General features: G+C 38.5%; 1 protein-coding gene across 3 annotated transcripts in view; it reads left to right on the plus strand.

Annotated features, from left to right (window-relative positions):
* ZNF277 (zinc finger protein 277) overlaps positions 1–20,678 on the plus strand; it is a 104,871-nt gene that overhangs the window by 67,564 nt on the left and 16,629 nt on the right. For all 3 annotated transcript variants that reach the window (XM_036066405.2, XM_036066406.2, XM_078059476.1), the window contains 2 exons: positions 16,891–16,982; positions 20,409–20,519. In XM_036066405.2, the coding sequence (XP_035922298.2) occupies positions 16,891–16,982; positions 20,409–20,519 (203 nt within the window). The remainder of the gene's footprint in view (positions 1–16,890; positions 16,983–20,408; positions 20,520–20,678) is intronic.

Consider the following 20,678-nt stretch of genomic DNA (forward strand, 5'->3'; position numbering starts at 1 on the left):
GAGAATCATGGCTAGAGGATCAACAAGAAAAGATTTGCCAAATAGCAGGAAGACAGGTTGAATTTGCAGTCAGCCATTTCATCACAATTTTATGCTCTAATAGTATGGAAGCATGAAGTTGGTGTGGGTGATGTTCCTTTGCAGTGGTGACAAGTTATCTCTCTTTTATATATAATGAACTCTACATTATCAGTAACAGGCATTTCCAGAAAGAAGTCCAAATGATCAAATGGAACAACTTTGAGCAAAAGTAATAGTACACCTTTCATCTTCCATCAAGGACAAGAACTTTTTCAGATACTTTTAAGAATATGAATTGGTGTACCATTCCTGAAAGGTGCTTTGTCATTGTGTATTGGAACTCTTGAAGAGATTTATGCCCTTGGTCCTTATTCTCCCTCTAAGAATTCCTCCTGGGAGAATCATACACCCAAAAGGTTAAGTCACTCACTCTGCCACAGCTTGGTAGTTTTTTCCTTATTTGTTATTGGTTGTATTTTATCAAAGAATTTCTCTTCATTCATCAGAGTTTCAATCTAGCTTCTGGAAAATGTAATTTAAACCAATTAAGTTGCATTATGGTACTGGATATATAATGTAATCTATGTTTAAGTGAACTCAGCTTAAAGTCAATAGGATCTCAACTCAAGTCCATGAGGGAAGGACCCTCAAACTGGAGAACTGGTATGGCGTATGCTCTCCTGATTTGCATTCATGGCAACTCATATATGGATTATATTCTTTGGTATTTACTCTCTCATTTGACACTCAGTAAAGCATTTAGTTAAATACTTTTGTATGATTTGAGTTCAAATTGACTTTGTCACTTCTTTGAGGGCAGGAATTATGTCTTATATTTAAATATTCTTCAGTAGTATTCAATATATTGATAAGTTCATGTTGGTATTTTCCCCCAAACTCCATTTTTTTAAAATTCCTATTTCTGTGTGAGTAACTGGACATATATAAAGTCTAAATGATTCACTTCAGGTTACCATAGTAGATTTAAGTCTAGAACCATATTTCTTTTTCCATTTTCTTCTAGACCTCACTGGTTCCTTGTGACATTTGTGAGATTTGTATGTGTTCCCAGTTTTCTTTTTGAAAAGCTTGATTCCTATTTAACACTTCTTTGATTTTTTTTATTTGTACTCAGAAGGGAACTACAGATTAGGAAAGATTCTTGAGAGTTTAATAGCTTGTATACCTTCCTTTCTTTAGCTTTCTTCTTTAAAAAATGTTACCTTGGGTGCCTGGGTAGCTCAGTCAGTTAAGGACCCGACCAGTTTTGGCTTGGGTCATGATCTCAGGGCCCGCATCAGGCTCCATGCTCAGGGATTCTCCCTCTCTCCGTCTGTCCCTGCCCCCCCCCACACCCCCCGACTTGAAGGAAAGAAAGAAAACCTTTTAAAAAATAAATAAAAATGGGAGTGCCTGGGTGACTCAGTCGGTTAAGCGACTGCCTTTGGCTCAGGTCATGATCCTGGGGTCCTGGGATAGAGCCCTACGTTGGGCTCCCTGCTCAGCAGGGTGTCTGCTTCTCCTTCTCCCTCTGCCGCTCCCCCTGCTTGTGTTCTCTCACTCTCGCGCACTCTCTCTTTCTCAAATAAATAAATAAAATCTTCTAAAAAATAATAATAAATTAAATAAATAAAAATGTTTCCTTGATCTCATCATTCTACCTTAATATCATCCAGTGGCCCTTTACCCTCTTCTCTCTTCAATGGGTATATATAAGTTTCTCAAGGTCATTCCCTCATCTAGGCTGTGCACTCTCAGAACTACTGCCGCTACAGATAGCTCAAATATTGGTACTGGTGCAGAGCAGGCAGTCAGAATAAATACCTGTTGATTGAGTTCATCTATAGCTTTCATCCTGGCTTACCTTTGAATCCCAGTTCTGACTCTCCTTATGTTAAACTTCTCCATATGGATTTCCAGTCAACACCTTAAGTTGAATGTGCCTAAAACTGAACTTAAATTTCTTTCTCTCCTAAAATTTGTGATTTGCTTGTTTTCTTATGTAATGGTACCACCATTCTTCTGGTCACTCAATCTGGAAATTCCTAGGATCTTCTTTAACTCCTGTCAGTTCCACTTCTGAGTCCCATTTTCATACCTTTCTTTGTAATCCTCATGCTCTTTATCTTACCTTGCCTGTGGACTTACCTCTCCAATCAATTGACATTGCCTCCAGAATTTTAATATTAATATAATTTGATATTTTAATATTAAAACATATAGCAGATTATTTTATTCTGCTAACCCCTGCTGTGGTCTTTATCATCTACATATTCTTTTTTGTTGTTGTTGTTCCTTTGTTTTTTATTGAAGTCCAAGTGACACACAATATTATAGTAGTTTTAGGTATACACCGTAGTGATTCAACAATTATATACATTACAAAATGCTCAGTACTGTAAGTGTAGTCACCATCTCTCACCATACAAAGTTATTACAATATTATTGACTATATTACCTATGCCACACTTTTCATCCCCATGACTTATTTATTTTATTTTTTATTTTTTTCATTATATTGTTTTCTTTATTTTTCTTTTTTTTTTTTTTTAAAGGTTTTATTTATTTATTTGACAGACAAAGCGAGAGAGGGAACTCAAACAGGGGGAGTGGGAGAGGGAGAAGCAGGCTCCCCGCAGAGCAGGGAGCCCGATGCGGGGCTCGATCCCAGGACCCTGGGATCATGACCTGAGCCGAAGGCAGATGCCCAAGGCCTGAGCCACCCAGGCGCCCCTCTTTATTTTTCTATATGTTTGAAATACTACAAGATAAAAATTTTTTTTAATTTTATTTTATTATGTTATGTTAATCACCATACCTTACTTCATTAGTTTTTGATGTAGTGTTCCATATCATCTACATATTCTTAAGATTTTCTGAGCTAAGCCTGCATTTCCAGTGTCGTTTATCTTTCAGTTACCCAGTGTCCGGTTCATTCATTTATTGAATAAATACTTATCTTGCACCAGACCGTGTTCTAAATGCTGTTGTTCTAGCAGTGGATGAGATAGGCCACAGTCCCTGCCCTTGTAGAGAATGCACTCTGGTGAAAACACTACTTGCCTCACATTTACTCAAATGTATTAGGTAATTTCAGGACTCTGCTTCATCAACCAGGAATGCCAGCCCCACCGGTCCACCTGTATAAATAACATACCCCTCAAGATATTGCTTAAATGCCACATTTTCCACAAAAGCTTCCCAGATGCCACCTATCAGAATTAATAACCTCTTCAGAGCTCTCTTAATATACTATTTTATTTGGCTTTTCAATTACAGTTGTTCAGAAATCTGTCTTCCTTGCTGGAATAAATGCCGCTTAAGGGTTGGGATTGTCCTGTTTACTTTGTATCTTCTCTGAACCTTGTTCATAAAGGTTTAACTTAAATTTAATCCTCAAGTATTGGTGAGATATGTCTATAAAACTATATAGTCAGATCTCCCTGATTTTTAAAAGAGATATAAAATAGCAAGACAAACATCTTTAATCACTGGGTTACACCTTAGTATTAAAAAGCACTATTCTTTCAATTGGCCTATAGGAGAAGATGTGGCATTCATAAGCTCTCAGTAGCAAGATGTAACTTTTAATTAAATTGGGATAAGGGGAGACATCCATTTAACTGCATGGAAGTTTCTCTCTTTTTTTTTTTTTAATCACTATTATATCACCTTGAGCAGTCATTCATGACAACTATTTTATGACAATTAAAAAAATTTTTTTTAATTTTTTTTGAAGATTTTATTTATTTATTTGTCAGAGAGAGAGAGAGAGAGAGAGCACAAGCAGGGAGAGCGGCAGGCAGAGGGAGAAGCAGGCTCCCCGCTGAGCAAGGAACCCAATGAGGAACTCGATCCCAGGACCTTGGGATCATGACCTGAGCCAAAGGCAGACGCTTAACCGACCAAGCCACCCAGGCATCCCAAAATTTTTTTTAATTTAAAAATGCTTGATTTTAATGCTTCTTCATGTATTCCACCTCTCCCCCCATAATAAAACAACAACAAAATGAATTTGTTTCTCCTACTAAGAATTTGTTTTCCCTCATGCCACTTTTCTTTATAGATTTTAGAGATTTTTAGTAAAGGGTTAAATTATTTTCTATTACTTTTTTTTTTTTTTAAGATTTTATTTATTTATTTGACAGAGAGAGACAACGAGAGAGGGAACACAAGCAGGAGGAGTGGGGAGGGAGAAGCAGGCTTCCTGCGGAGCAGGGAGCCCGATGCGGGGTTTGATCCCAGGGCTCCATCCCGGGACTCCATCCCGGGACTCCGGGATCATGAACCGAGCCGAAGGCAGATACACAATCGACTGAGCCACCCAGGCGCCCTCTATTAGTGTCTTTAAAGTAAAAAGTCAGTTTACATTTACACCTTTCTGGCGTAATTCCTACCCTTGTAGCATATGCCCTCTAATTACATCTAGAATAACTTTCCCAAGCATGATGTGATATTTTCCATTGAACTGTAACATTATTAACAATCAACAGAGATCAAGTTAGCTAAAATGACCACTGAGCAATTTTAGCCTTCAGATTAGTTAATGTTTCTATTTAGGAAATAAATATAAACCCAGTCTGAAACCATACTAAACTGAATCCTAAAGTTTACCACTTGGAACTCCTTTAACAGAACTTAAAATTTACATGGCATTTTTTATACACATTGCCTCTATGAGACCAGTAAGACAATATCATTATATCTGTTTAGATGGAAAAAACAAGGTCAAAATTGTTAGGAGAAATGTTCGAGGCCACAGTTACATACTGTATAAAATAAGAAGGGAAGCATCTCTAACTCCTGCTATTTCCCAAACCCCATGTACCATTCTTTTTCCCATTGTACCAGGATCCTTTATTCAATTTGATCTTACTTCTGTAAGCAAAAGTGACATTTTCTAAATTGACATTTGTTACAATGAATAAAAATGGATGAGTAGGACATAGATACATATGTAAATAAATAATAGTGTTTTGTTTCTATTGCTAAGATTTTTTTTAAGAAAATCTAATTTCTTTATTATCTTAAGTCAGTGGTAGGTAGTAAATTCTTATTCCTTTGGGCCTAAACTGCTTACATTTTCTTTTAAAAGTTGAAGTTAATATGTTTTCAGAGTTTTCCCTATCTTTAGAGAAACATAAGGGTATATCTGACCTTGAGTTTATCTAAGAAAATACTTCCTCAGGCAGGTTATACTGTACTGATCCATACCCTGCCATAGCTCTTTCTTCTTCTAGTGTAAGAGGGGGGCATTTTGCAGTCTCCTGTAGCCACCTTTCCATTATTAAAATCCTCCTCTTCTTGCCTAGGCTAGATTCTCTCATATCTTCAGTACAAATAGAAATTAGACTTTTCTATTTCTCATGTGTTTAACTCTTGCAATTTTTTTTCTTCTGTCCTCCTTTTTTTTCAGTGTAATGGTCTGTTCCATATTAATGATTACCTTTATGTAATTTTTTTCTCTACTAGTTAATTCTGTCTCTTCCTTTCTCTTCAAAAAGCCACCTCAGTGCGACTCCAAGTAGAAGAAAAATGTCTTTCTGTCCTATGTAGCAGGCAGATGGTTGTTGCTGTTATCATTGCTGTTTCAGAAGGGGTAGGAGGTGCTGATGTCTTTCAAGAAGGTGGAATATTAGTCACATCAAACCTCGTGGATTTGTGGGAGTATATCATAAACCAGTTAAGATATTTCTCTCTGGCTTTTTTGTTTTACAGTCTTGCTTTAGTCATTGACGTGTCTTTTCTCATTTATTTATTAAGATCCTTGATATTATTGTCAAAGTTAACTTTCTGTCAGCTCTCATAAAATGCTGATTTATTTTAAGAAATGGTAGTGTTGGGTGCCTGGGTGGCTCAGTTGGTTAAGCAACTGCCTTCAGCTCAGGTCGTGATCCTGGAATCCCAGGATCGAGTCCCACATTGGGCTCCCCGCTCAGTGGGGAGTCTGCTTCTCCCTCTGACCCTCTCTCCTCTCATGCTCTCTCTCGGTCTCTCTCTCAAATAAATAAATAAAATCTTTAAAAAAAGAAAGAAAGAAAGAAAGAAATGGTAGTGTCATTGATAATCCTTGCTTTAATTCCTGCCTCTACATTTATTCCTGCCTCTACATGCAGAGGTGTGTTTTTGTTTAAGTATACTAAGTATATTGTATGGGTATATTACTAACATGAATTCAGAATGCTCAAGTCATCAGATTCTGGCAGACAGGTTAGTCTTTTCTGGGGCTACCTAGCATTTTTTGACACTTAAAAAGGATTTCTTTGGGGAAATTTTTACTTTTTACTTGACCCCTGCTCAGAGGGCTTCTAAAATATCTAAGTAAGTTGCAGGCAAATTCTGTTGTGAATGTGGTTGAAACTATACGTCAGTATCTTTACCCAAAATTAATTTCCATTTTACTTTGTTAATCAGACTTGCCCTCCATTCCTTAAATTGGTGGAAGTTTACTGAGCTTTTTATCCTTTAATTTCCTCATACTGAGTTTTTACATTAGAGAAAGGATGTGATAGAAAAATAAGCCTTCACCATAACTCTGAGTGAGATCAAAATGAAAATACCATGCTTACTATAAGAAGACATGAGAAATGGCAGAAAGAACGAGAGGATTGTGTTATTTTTTATCCTTCTTGAGTTTGAAACAATTTTAAGACCATTTCGATAGTTTATATAATGTTCACTCATTCAGTTTCATATAACTCTAGTAAATGAAATTTTCCAATACTTCCAAAAATTTATTTGGAATAAAAATCCAGACCCCTTACCAAGATCCCAAAGGGGCTGGTACCTGTTTCTTTCCCCCTCTTTGGTCACCATATCCAGCCACATGGCCACATCTCTGTCTCCATTCCTTAGACACAAGCTCTTTCCATTCACTTGCTGTTTGCACTTGCACTTGCTATTGACTGTACTTGGAATGCTATTCTCCAAAATCTCATGGCTTTTCTGAAGGGGAAGGGAAGAGTTTTTGGAAAAGCTGATAATCTGAGGTAAGCGTCTAGAATGGAGCTACAGGCAGATGAATGTTTTGGAAATGCTTTTGGAAGATAAAGACTTTTTAAAGAATAATTCAAATGACTGAATTGACTTAGGAAGAATTGGTTTCTGTAGAGAATTAACTTTAGCTATCAGCTACAAGGTAGATACTCAAAACTTAATACTGACTGATTAATTTACTGAGAGCTTTTTTCTCAGTGAGGAGGAAAGATTTAAACCTATTCTGAATTCCAGATTATGACCAAAAAGAAGGCATAGGTCGCAGTGCCCAGTATAATACCAAACCTTCAGTTAAATTTTGGGAAATTTTTGCTTAGTAAATGGCATTTGTTTTAGCCCGCTGGAGTGTCCCAAGTCACCTGTTTTCACCAAAAAAACAATATGAAACCTTCTCTGTGTTAATTTCAATTCATTTACTCCTTTGGGGGGAGTGGGGGTGTGGAGAACAGGAAGTAGATCGCAAACAAACTTCCGTAGTCTCTTTTTTATCACCAAAGATAGCTGAGGTACCATTCTCCATGCCTTGATGTCAGTTTCTCAAAGGAGTGCCAGCCCAGAATCTCCAGTGCTGTACTTAGAAGCTGCAGATGTTCATACTCTTAAAGAGAAAAGGCTGATCAGTGTTCCATATGTATTAGGGGGCTTTGCCATTTGGTATGCAGTCTGGGTTCTGGTACTATAACCAAGTCACTTCAAAAGAAAGCTAGTACTTTGTGACTCATTTATATCAACAGTACAGACCTTTTTCTGCATCTGACTAAAGTACTTTTTAATATTTATTACTTTTCTTTTAAACTTCCATTTTGTTGATGGTCTACTGTTTTATTTTTTACCCTAACTTGTACTGATGGCTGAAAACTTAAGAAAATCCAATTCTAAACTGTTCCAGGATTGATTCTTCTTCAAGGTTTTAACTCCTCTAAGATTCCTAAATGTTCATGCCATCATCTCTTTTCTTGAGGGGATGATCTTTTGTGATTCCATCATGGAAGTAAAAAATAAATGCACTCTGGACCTTTGCTGGTCCCCGGACATATAGGGGAACAGAATGACCAAGGGGTGGTGTGGCAGGTCTCCTTGTCTGCCTTCTTTCCCTGCTGTCATCCCATCAGGTTGTGGCCAGACCTACTCTGTCTTTTTTTCTTTTTTTTTAAGATTTTATTTATTTATTTGACAGAGCGCAAGAGCGGGAACACAAGCAGGGGAAGTGGGAGAGGGAGAAGCAGGCTTCCCGTGGAGCAGGGAGCCCGATGCGGGGCTCCATCCCAGGACTCTGGGATCATGACCTGAGCTGAAGGCAGACGCTTAACGACTGAGCCACCCAGGTGTCCCCACTCTGTCTTTTAGAAAGATAAACCTTCATTTCCATAAATTTCAAATATCTTAAATATTTTTTAGTATTTAAATCCTTTAACACCAAAATACATGCCTATAACTTGCTTGAATGTTCTAAGAAAAAATGCACTATAGAACTTGCTTAGCAAACTGCCATTTAGAGTCTCCTGGGCCTGTCTTCATATGTAGCTCTTATACCACTGAACACTGTTGTACATTCACAAGGAACTCAGGAAGCATACTTTATTTCTCAGCATTCTTGCCCTCTCCCCTAGCAGTGGCAAACCAATGCTTTGTAGCAGTACAGCCTTTGGGTCCTTCCCCCAGCAGCTTCTGGCTTTTGCTTTGAATGCTAAAGAATGGTCCCAGAAAGCAAGTGGGTTTTGTGCCTGCTCACCACTGATGGGCTCTTGTTCATATTTCTTTCCCCTACTCCCGATCTTTCTCCTGAGAACTTGAAGGAAACACGTGGAAAAGAGCTAGACCATTTTGTTCCCAGTGACTTAGCCTTTAAAAATTCTGTAAAATTTCAGCTATTTTCTTCTACTTGCCTTTTCCTCCCGTGTTCTGTCAAAGGGGAAATAATTTGTGTCTGCCTCTCCTGAGAGTGGTTTATCGCCTTCTGGAATTCAGTTTGTCTGGTGCCTTGTGACTTCAGATTTTTTATTTTCTTTTAAAAAATAACAGCTTTATTGAGATATAATTCACAGAAATACATTTCACCCTTTTAAAGTGTACAATTCAGGGGTGCCTGCCTGGCCCAGTCAGTAGAGCATGTGACTCTTGGTCTCCGGGTCATTGAGTTCGAGCCCCATATTGGGTATAGAGATTACAAATAAACTTTAAAAAAAATTAAATGAGGTGCCTGGGTGCCTCAGTCTGTTAAGCGTTGGACTCTTGATTTGGGCTCAGGTCTTATCACAGCGTTGCAGGATCCAGCCAGCCTCGGACTTGGTGCTCAGCAGGGAGTCTACTTGAGATTCTCTCCTTCTCCATCTCCCTCTGCCCTGTACCCCCCTTCCCCTGCACTCATGCATGTGCACTCTCTCTTTCTCTCTAAAATAATAAATAAATTTAAAAAAGAAGTCAAAAATAATGAATTAAAAATAAATAAAATGTACAGTCCTATGGTTGCAAGTATATAGATTTTTGGATTCAAAGTAAGGAATGATTTTCTTTTTCTTTTCTTTTTTGATTTTTCCAGCTTTTTCTCACTGTGAGGATATTCTCTGACTTTTTTTTAAGATTTTTTTTTTTTCCAAAGATTTTACTTGTTTATTTGACAGAGAGAGACACAGCAAGAGAAGGAACACAAGCAGGGGGAGTGGGAGAGGGAGAAGCACGCTTCCCGCCGAGCAGGAAGCCCGCTGCAGGGCTCGATCCCAGGACCCTGGGATCATGACCTGAGCCAAAGGCAGACGCTTAACAACTGATTCACCCAGGCACCCCTTTTAAGATTTTATTTTTAAGTAATCTCCACACCCAACAAGGGACTCGAACTCACAACCCTAAGATCAAGAGTCACACGCTCTGCCTACTGAGCCAACCAGGCACCCTTCTGTGGCTTTCTTAATCCTAAGCAGGGTAGCAGAGCAGAACTCCTCCTCCTCCTCCTCCTTTATTTTAATTAATATCTTAGTGATTAAGTGCCACTTTTGGTTAAAGTAGATGCTTTTCCTTTCACAGGGTTCAAAAAGATTCGTATGTGTCTATTAAAAGGCATGGCTTGAAGAGACAATTGAATCAACTAACTAGTTGTCATAAATAAATTCTAAAACCTATTCTTGTTTGGTACTTAATCTTGATCTTTTAACCAAGTTGTTAGTGATACGTATATCAATAAATTGCTGTATTTAGTTACCTTGATATATATTTGGCCAGAAGTTTGTCTTTGCAGGAGATGCTAGCAAATTATGTCACTCATTGCCAGGTGTTATTTGGATAATTTTCTGACAATCCCCCACCCATCCATCCAGTCAGGGCTAGGCAACTGGTGACACCTTACTTAAAATGTAATCCATGCTGAAAATTGTGACCATGATTAACAAAATACAACTTTAGAGACCAGTAGTTGGTGTTGGGAGGATGAAATGCAGATTAAGAATGTTTTTAGGGATTTTTTTGTGTAGTTTGTGGCTATTCTCGAGTCGTTTTGACAAAGAATTAAATGACTTGCCATGCACGATCCAATCCATGTTTAGGACTATGCAATTTCTATGAGAGTATCAACCCACATGTCTCCTCATTACCTTTTAAGTCCTGTGACTCTACATCCAAGTGAGAGCTAGAAAAGCAACATTCCGGGTGCTTTACTGAAAAGACAAAATCTAGATTATTATCGACCAATAAAACTACATTCGGGGAACATTGTTTGAGTTCAGTAGTTTTCCTAGATAGTCTTAAACTTTCAACCTCCAATCAGGAGGAAGCAGGCATCTATATTGTATCCTAGCAACCCTCACCCAACCCCTCTGCATGTCACCAAGTTTGGAATGTGCTTTGGCATGAGAGCAAGCTTATTTTGAGGATCATTATGAGAAACATCCATGTTGTTTGGTCTATTTATTCTAAATATATTGTCCATTATATCATATTGTATACTTGTTGTCAATAACTTCTAGCTCCCCAGAGCTAAGCCAGACTTCACAAAGCACAGTCCCCCACAAGACTGTCCTTACGTTAACACCAGCCACAAGTGGGGGATCTCCAGGCCACCTTCACTTCTGACCAGCTGGCTACAAATTCAGGGGTTCCTACTACCCCACAACTCTCGGAACTCAGGAAAGCACTGTACTTACGATTACAGATCGTTATAGAAATAGATACAAATGAGAACCAACAAGAGAGATACATAGGGGGAAATCTGGCAAAGTCCTAAGCACAGTTTCCATCATTTGCAGGGGCCTGTTGCCCTCCCAGCACATCAATGTGTGGCAGTACAGAGTACTGCCACCTAGGAAAGCTTACCTGAGCTTTGGTGTCCAGGGTTTTTACCGAAACTTCATTAAGCCTGGCTGATTGAGCCATTGACCACAGAGCTGAACTCAACCACCAGTTCTCCCCCTCTTTCTGAGGTAAGGCTGATAGCATGTGGCTCAAAGCCCTGAGCCGCTAAGCACGCAGTTGGACTTTCTGGCATGGCTGCCTCCATCCTGAGTTACCTCATTAGCATTAGCTGTCAGGTGCTGTCAGAGGGCTCACCCTGAGGAAGAAAGACACTCCAGCTGCTCAAGAAATACCAGGGGTATAGAGGTTACTTCTGAGGAATAAGGGACAAAACCAGCACAAACCCCTGTCTGATCGGTTTCCCTTTTCTAAGAAAGCTGATAGCCAGATTTGGGGTCCACCTTTAGGTTTGAGTTGTGTGTGTGTGTTATTTTTATTTTTTAATCTTCAATTTATGTGCCCATCCTACCTAATTTTTTTCTTTCTTTTACTTTCATTTTTATGCCACATTGTTTTATAGCAGCCTGAGGCCAAGGTGGAGGTGTAAATGAAATAATCCCAAAGACCTCAGAAATAATCCATGATTCTGAAAGTAGAAAGCAGGAGGCCTAGGAGATCCTGCTGCCTTCCTTTGGAGGCTCTGGGCCATCGCTCTGACTTTAGTAGGGACATTTTTTGTGTTCTCTGTTGAAGGAGCTCAGCCGGGCCTCTAACCTGAGAATGCCTACCTGGGTTCTACTGTGCTGCCTGTGGGCTAGATCGGGAGGGAACCTTTGGGGTGTGCTGTTTGCTCTCACAGTCACTCATACAGCCATTCAGCTGGAAAGTCTGTTGTGAATCTGAAATGTCAGTATCTAGAGAACGTTTTTCGTATCTATAATTAATAACATCAGCCTTAGTTTTCCTTCATGACGTTACACAAGCTATCTCCATTGGATAAGCATCAGTTTCTGCTTTCCTGTATACAAATACTTAACTAAATTGAGATTTTTCTAAATTGCTTTTTCCTAAGTTGCTGATTTTTATAACTTTCAGCCTAACTCACATTTTCATTTTCTACCTATATATGTCAATCCCCTATGACTGTTGAATGCCATCTGCTCTATCTGCTGTTTCATTAATGTTTCCTCTGCCTTCGGCTTATGAATAAAGATGAAAGACTCTGCACTGACCCCTTTGCTGCCATTCTTGACATTTTAAACCAATTAGACAAAAATACAGCTTGTTATTATGACTCTTTGCCTAATACAGAAGCTGATCTTGTATTCTTACAACTGTGGTTTTTATCCAAGCCTATTTTGTAATGAAAATTTTATCTGACTTCATCAGATAAGTTTGAGAAGTTCAAACATATAACATCTGTGACTTTCTCTTCATCCCTCTATTCTATAAATCCATGAATAAAATCTAGTATGTCTACCCAGCATGAGATTTTTTTTTTTTAGAAAAATAAAACCACAAAGCTGGTAGGCTTTGATTTACACATCTTTGTGATGCTTTCTGTGGATTATCTGTTAATATTATACTTTTTTGTTTGAAAGTGAGGTAAAATATATGCTAGAACTAATCAGATACCAAGCTTTACAAAAGAAAAAGGAAAGAAAGAGAAAAGGAAAACTGTTTTTTCTTGATTGACCTCTGCTTTCTGCTAATTTCATTTACATAAGACTTCTCTTATTTTAAAATTATCAAGTCTAGGAAGAGGAGAGAATCCAAATAAAGCTAGTCCTTGTGTTCATTTTTCCCAATTATGAAGTTGTTCCTAGACTTGTTAATATGAAAATGAGAAAAGTCTTATGCAAATGAAATAAACAGAGAGCAGAGGTGGAGCAACAAATGGTTTAAGTCGCTCCCCTTCAAGGAAGGTCTGGAAAGGAGTTTAAAAAGAGTTTTTGCCATGGACAAAAGGCAGATCTTCGTGGAATGAACTTGGGTAAAAATTAAAGGAGTTGTATAGGGCCTGCAAGATCAGGGATGACAAGGGCACTCCAGAGTCTTTGTCTCTCTTATTGTGGTTGTCGGTTGTGCAGGTAAACTAACTGAGAGTCCTCAGTACCCTGCCATCACCGTGTGAGAGAGGCTCCAGAACAGAACAGCCTGGTTTTAGTTACTTGCCATTAAAGTGATTTTTCTTATTTTCCTGTCTATCCCATGCCATCTCAAATATACCAGAGTCTAAATTAGGCTCTCCTAAGAAGAATCAATTTCTATCACTTCTAATGTTTACATTAGGGTTTTACAATTCAGGGTCAGTTGATAAAACTTTAATTTGGCCAAAGAAAACCTTAAATGGCTTAGTATCCCTCTGGTTTAGACTCACAAATCTTTTGTGTTTGTGCTGAGCCAAAACCAAGGAGATACTAAGTTGAGTAAGATTTTTCTTTAGCCAAATTAGGTTATATCATCACAAGCTTGAGAAATATGAGCCAGAATGGTGACTTTCAATGAGCACTGAGTCTTGTGGACTGAAAACAGGAAAAGGCAGAGAAAGTACGGGCTCGGGCTCGGCCTTACTGTACCAGTAGTGATAGGGTTTTTTATCAAGAGCTTTATTTGCTGGGTTTTTGTTTTTGCTGCTAACAAAGTTATTGATATAGAGCTCTGAAATGTGTTTTCTTCTCTTTTTCTTTTTTTTTTTTTTTTTTAGTCAAGCCAGGCATGTTTATAAAAGTTCAGTTTCCTTTAACAATACTTCTTTTATTTGACCTCTCCTATCCATTTCAGTTTTGATATAAGGTTCACTTAAACTAAAAAAGCAGTAATTAAAATGGTCTGGTACATCTACCTTAGCTCCTTTATTTCTCTTTTATCTATCCACTTGCTACCAGCATGTAAATTTAAAGAGTTTCTTTTATATTTGCTGTGTGCCTGAAGTGTTGAGCAAGGTCTTTTCTTTCTGCATGTCGGAACTCCCAACATATTCCAGTGCTGTAACCTCTGGGATCTCCATTAAGCTTCACAGCCCCTGGAAATTCCTCCATCAGAACTCATGAGTCCTTTGTACATGTACAGCTCAGTATTTAGACCAAGATCAAAAGAATCCCAGTACAGGTTTCTTGAGCTCCCTCTTTTCAGCTTTCTTCTCTCTAGTACCTTGTCCTACAAAGTGCACTCGCTTTAGTATCCTGAACTCCAGTCTTTTTTTTTTCTTTCCTCCAACCAGTGAGGTAGCTACACCTCATTTGGGTTTCACTTCCCTATATTGCAATTTGGAAAATACCACCCAGCAGAAAACTGGCAGTGTATTATTTTATTCTTTCATGGATCACAACCCTGCACTATTACCCAATGTCTGAAAACAAATAAAATAGATGAAGCAAGTTATTTTATAGTAGTTTACAGGGGGAGGGTAAGTGTGATATCCATTATACCATCGTGGCTGAAACCAGTTCATTGAATTGATTTTTATCATGGTAACTTCTTAATTTTTTTTCTTCAAGTGGATTAGTATTTCTAGATGTTTGGTGATACATTTCCAGAAATGCCACAAGGAATTTATTAAGCTTCTAGATATTAGCTCATTTTTATGCTAGTCTATAAGTATTCACAGAATCATCAGTAAACTTTTTATTTTTATTTTTTTTAAAAATTTTACTTATTTGACTGAGAGAGAAAGACAGCACAAGCAGGGGAAGCAGCAGGCAGAGGGAGAGGGAGAAGCAGGCTCCCCACTGAAGAGAAAGCCCAATGCGGGGCTCGATCCCAGGACCCTGGGATCATGACCTGAGCCAAAGGCAGCCACTTAACTAACTGAGCCACCCAGGAGCCCCAGCAATAAACTTTTTAAAGTTCCTATTTTGAGCTCCATGTTGTAAGAGAAGCTGGAGAGTAGTATGCCATTCTAAGAACAGCATAAAGACTTAATTTTAATTCCAAAGAGTTTTCATATCCCTTCAGAAGACAAGGCAGGCAAACAGTTAACAAAGAGATGATGGTAATAAACAGTGGAGATTGACATTGGCAGGATAACAATAATATCCAACATTCAATGACCCATGCACAATTTGGGCTCTTTACATAAATTATCTGATTTAATCCTATAAACGATTCTGCGAGATAATATTTCCATTTTCATCTTAAAAATGAGAAAACTGAAAAAGTTAAATAAAAGTTAAATAAAATATTGAGTACCACTGAGGCCAGAGTTCAAATCCAAGTCTACTCAGTGTTTCAGAGCCAGAGCTCGTAACTCTTATACAGTAGTCTGGAAATGGAAATCTTGATAGAAATGGTCTTAAGTTACAGATTAAGATTTGTTAACAGGCAGAAAGCAAAGAGAAATAAAATGACCTCAAGGAATGATGGTGTGTAGAACCACCGGGGTGTGTAGAACCACATTTGATTGGAGCAAATGTTACCAAAGCGTATTTAAAATTACTTGAGTTGGGGGCACCCGGGTGGCTCAGTCAGTTAAGCTTCTGCCTTCAGCTCAGGTTGTGATCCCGGGGTCCTGGGATTGAGTTCCTCGTCGGGCTCCCTGCTCCATGGGGAGGCTCCTTCTCCCTCTGCCTCTCTCTCTCTCTGTCTCTCATGAATAAATAAAATCTTTTAAAAAAATTATTTGAGATGAAGAATAACTAGATAATAGTGTGGGAGGAAAACAACGTTTAAGAAAGTTTGCCTTGGAGCAAAAAGAAGGATGGATATGATGAAAAAAGGACTGAGATCCTGGAGACCCTCTAGGAGACTTATTTATAGTAATCCCATGACTGATTAAAAACTGGACTCAGGGTGATGGCATTGGGAATGGTGGAGAAAAGTAATATAAAAGATAGTTCAAGTGAAATATTTGTCAGAACTTGATTGCAGACTAAACTGAGGAGTACCAAAAGGAGCAAATCAAAAAGCCCACCACATTTTTGTTTGGAAAAGAGGGAGAGAATGGGAGTTGACTAATAAAAACAGGAGTAGGGAAGGATGATGAGACCCAGTTGACTCTGAGTTTCCTGCATAGCTATCCAAATGGAGTGTTCTGTCAGCATTTAACAGTATAGACTTGGGGCACCTGGGTGGTTCATTCGTTAAGCATCCGCCTTTGGCTCAGGTCATGATCCCAGGGTCCTGGGATCGAGCCCCGCATAGGGTTCCCTGCTCCACGGGAAGCCTGCTTCTCCCTCTCCTACTCCCCCTGCTTGTGTTCCCTCTCTTGCTGTGTCTCTCTCTGTCAAATAAATAAAATATTTTTTTAAAAAACAGTATAGACTCGTAGTTTTAATACAAGGACAGAAATGGAGAAATTTGAAATAGTGTCAGTATTCATATATTCCCTTTGTGCTTCTTCCCAGATTCCTCCCATTCAGACTATAACATATTTCATTAGCTAACTGTGGATTTATTAAAGATAATATCAGGGGTGCTTGGGTGGCTCAGTCGGTTAAGCGTCTGCCTTCGGCTCAGGTCACGATCCTAGGGTCCTGGGTTCGAGCCCCCTGTCGGGCTTCCTGCTCAGCATAGAGCCTGCTTCTCTCTCTCCCTCTGCCTTCCATTCCCCCTGCTTGTGCGCTTTCTCTCTCCCTCTTTGTCTCTGTCAAATAAATAAATAAAATCTTTAAAAAAAAAATAATCTCCAAAATATCTGTTTCTACTTTACAGAAAGACATTCTGGAACAACAGCAGCAAGAAAGAAATGATAACAATTTTCATGGTATTTGTATGTTTTGCAGTGAGGAATTTTTCGGGAACAGGTTTGCCTTTATGCATGTCTTTGAATATTACTGTTTTTCATCTGAAAACATATCAAAACATTCATAATGGTTATATAAATTAAGTTCTGTGGATTAGCTCGGGACCCTTTCATATATCAGCAATAATTTTTTTTAATATGCCTAACATCAAAGATGGACTATAGTTGCTCTAAGCAGAATAGGGGAATAATTTTTTCATTTTTTTTCTTTTATTTTTTTTCCAAGTTTTTATTTAACTTCCAGTTGTTAACTTACAGTATAATATTAGTTTCAGGTGTAGAACTTAGTGATTCATCACTTACATACAACACTAACTCCAATACCCGGGGCTCATCACTACAAGTGCCCTCTTTAATCCCTGTCACCTATTTAACCCATCCCCCCACCTCCTCTCCAGTAACCATCAATGTGTTCTATGTAGTTCAGAGTTGGTTTCTTGGTTTGCCTCTCTTTTTTCTTAAATGCCAAAAATAAATTTGTGTTTAATGTCATAGGACCTTTTCAGTTGGCTGACAAGCAAGACCATGTACAACAAACTACTACAGACACACCTTTCTATATTGTTAACTCTAAATCTTTAGCAGTTTTTGATGTTTCACTTTTGAATATAAAAACTAATAAAGATTAGGGATGCCTGGGTGGCTCAGTCCGCTAAGCGTCTGCCTTCCATTCGTTCAGGTCATGATCTCAAGGACCTGGGATCAAGTCCCACATCGGGCTCCTGCTCAGCTGGGAGCCTGCTTCTACCTCTGCCTACCTCTCTCTCTCTCTCTCTCTCTCTCTCTGACAAATAAAAATAAAAATCTTTTAAAAATAAATAAAATTAACAAAGATTAAAAAAAAAAACCCAAAACAAAAACTGGGGTATTGATAATTCTTTACCACTCCCAGCTGGGTCGAAAACCAACTGGCATACTATAATTCGGTTCTAAAACTAATCGCCCAGAGTTAGCATCAGGCTCTGCAGGTTAAAGGGCATCATCCCCAACAAGACTGCTTGCATTTTAGATACCAGCCACAAGTTCAGTTGACCAACTGACTAAAAATTCAAGGATTCTCACCAGTAATTTGCATCCTTCAGTAGTTTACAGAATGACTCACAAAACTCCGGAAAGTGGTATGCTTAGGACTGCAGTTTTGTTATAAAGGAACAGCCAAGTGAAGAGATCAGGAACAGCCAAATGAAGAGATACATAGGGCAAGTTTTAGGAGGTTCCTGAACTCAGAGCTTCTGTGCCCTTTCCCCCAAAGAATCAGGACATATCACCCACCCAGCACATCAAGGTATTCACCAACCTGGAATCTTCACTGAGCTTTGATTTCCAGAATTTTTAATAAGGCTTCATCACATTAGCAGGATTGATTCAATCATTGAACTTAATCTCCAGATCCCTCCCCTCTCTGAAGGTCAGGCTGGCTCAAAATCTCTACCTTCTAATCCTGTGGTTAGTCTTTTCCTTGACCAACCCCCATTCTGAAACTAGCTAAGGGCTAGTCGCCTTGTCAGCGTAATCCTATCATGGAGAAATTCCAAGGATTTTAGAAGCTCTGTGCCAGGAATCAAGGACAAAGACCAGACAGATTTCTCATTATACAGCATTTGATATTTACAAATGAACATGACTTAAATACAAGTCATGAAGTTGTAACCTCTAGTAACTGGGAATAGTTCAGTGGCAACATAAGAGTGGACAGTCAGAGGGGTGCCTGGGTGGCTCAGTCATTGGGCGTCTGCCTTCGGCTCAGGTCATGGTCCCAGGGTCCTGGGATCGAGCCCCAGCACCGCATCGGGCTCCCTGCTCCGCGGGAAGCCTGCTTCTCCCTCTCCCACTCCCCCTGCTTGTGTTCCCTCTCCTGCTGTGTCTCTCTCTGTCAAATAAATAAATAAAATATTTAAAAAAAAAAAATGGACAGTCAGAAAAATATCTTTTTCTACCCACTTCAAAGAAGGCGGTCTACAGTATTAAAAAACAAAAAAGCCTGGCACAGTAACTGACATTATTACCTGAAAAACATTGAGGAGAGGGTAGCTACAGATACAGTACTAATTTGAATTTAGAAAATGGTTTGGTTGCAGCACTGATGTTCAAAACACCACTAATGAAGATTTGATTCTTCTGTAGGGCAGTTGGCATAGAGACCAAAAGGCACTGTGAAATACTCTATGAAATACTAGTTTTATTCAAAGTTATCAGTAATAGTTAAGTGGTTAGCCAAAAGAGCGTATTAACTATGAGATTAATGAATGGGACTCCTACATAGTTAAAAAAATCAACAAACATTTTCATAGGGTTGGTTGCTTTATTTTATTTTCTAAAGGAAAAAAATAATAACCCTAAAAAACAGTGATTTGGAGCCAGCTTAGTGTCCTAAATAAGCTAGATAAATTGTATAATGTGTCACTGTGTATAGTGGTTTGTGTACTAATGAGTTCCCCAAAACTGTCACCTTCATTTTATTTTATTTTTTTTAAAGATTTTATTTTATGTATTTGACAGAGAGACACAGCGAGAGAGGGAACACAAGCAGGGGGAGTGCGAGAGGGAGAAGCAGGCTTCCCACAGAGCAGGGAGCCCGATGCGGGGCTCGATCCCAGGAACCTGAGATCATGACCTGAGCCGAAGGCAGATGCTTAACGACTGAGCCACCCAGGCGCCCCAAGCCACCCAGGCGCCCCTGTCACCTTCATTTTATGAACTAAAGTTGTGATAAAGAGGGCGCCTGGCTGGCTCAGTCCGAGGATCATGCGACTCTTGATCTCAGGGTCCTGAGTTCAAGCCCCATGTTAGGTGTAGAGATTACTTAAATAAATAAATAAACTTAAAAAAAAATAAAAATAAAGTTGTGATAAAGACCCAGTAGAATAATATATTTTACACATAGGCATTTTTGCTATGTAAAACTTAGATAAATTAAAATTTTCCTTTTTAGCATAAACTAATCAACAGACTGGTCATGGTATATTCAGTTTATGGTAACCCTTACGTATACTTAGATTTGTTAATTGTGGGTTCCAGGTCAGTGTCTGATCGTGAGCTGACTAAATGTCTGTGATCCCAGGACATATATAGAAGGACATATTTCCCTTTGGCAGTTGTCTCTTCCTCCTCCCCACAATGAATTGGAAAAGTAAGCAAAGCACAGTTTAATAGTTTAAAGGACAGAAACCCAATTCATCTATAGAGTATATTCCTGTGCACTGGCAGATAATGGAACAAACTTAACTCACTTCAAAGAACTATTGTGATTATATGTGTACTTAAATACTATATAACATACCACTCTTTCATAGCCCAAATGTGTGTTTTAGTGTTTAACCTTTGCATGTACTTCTGATTAGTGTAATCATTATAAAAGTGCTATCCCTGACTTGATTTGTTACTAGATGATTTGTATATAATATAAATTATTCAAATTTCTTCGTAGATCTATTCTTTTGAACCACATGGCCAGAGAACATGCTTTCAACATTGGATTGCCAGACAACATTGTAAACTGCAATGAATTTCTATGCACATTACAGAAAAAACTGGACAAGTAAGTATTTTTTTCATGAAACACAACCTGAAGCTATTTTAATGTTGGACTCTTTGGAATGTTTTTTCTTGTCTGTTGTGAATTTTTTAAGATTAATCTAATAGAACTAATTAATAAAATGGAATTTTCTTCTTTTTGTCTAGATCATATTGCCTTTTA

Source organism: Halichoerus grypus, chromosome 12 (assembly GCF_964656455.1).
Source record: "Halichoerus grypus chromosome 12, mHalGry1.hap1.1, whole genome shotgun sequence".
In the NCBI taxonomy this organism is placed as follows: domain Eukaryota; kingdom Metazoa; phylum Chordata; class Mammalia; order Carnivora; family Phocidae; genus Halichoerus; species Halichoerus grypus.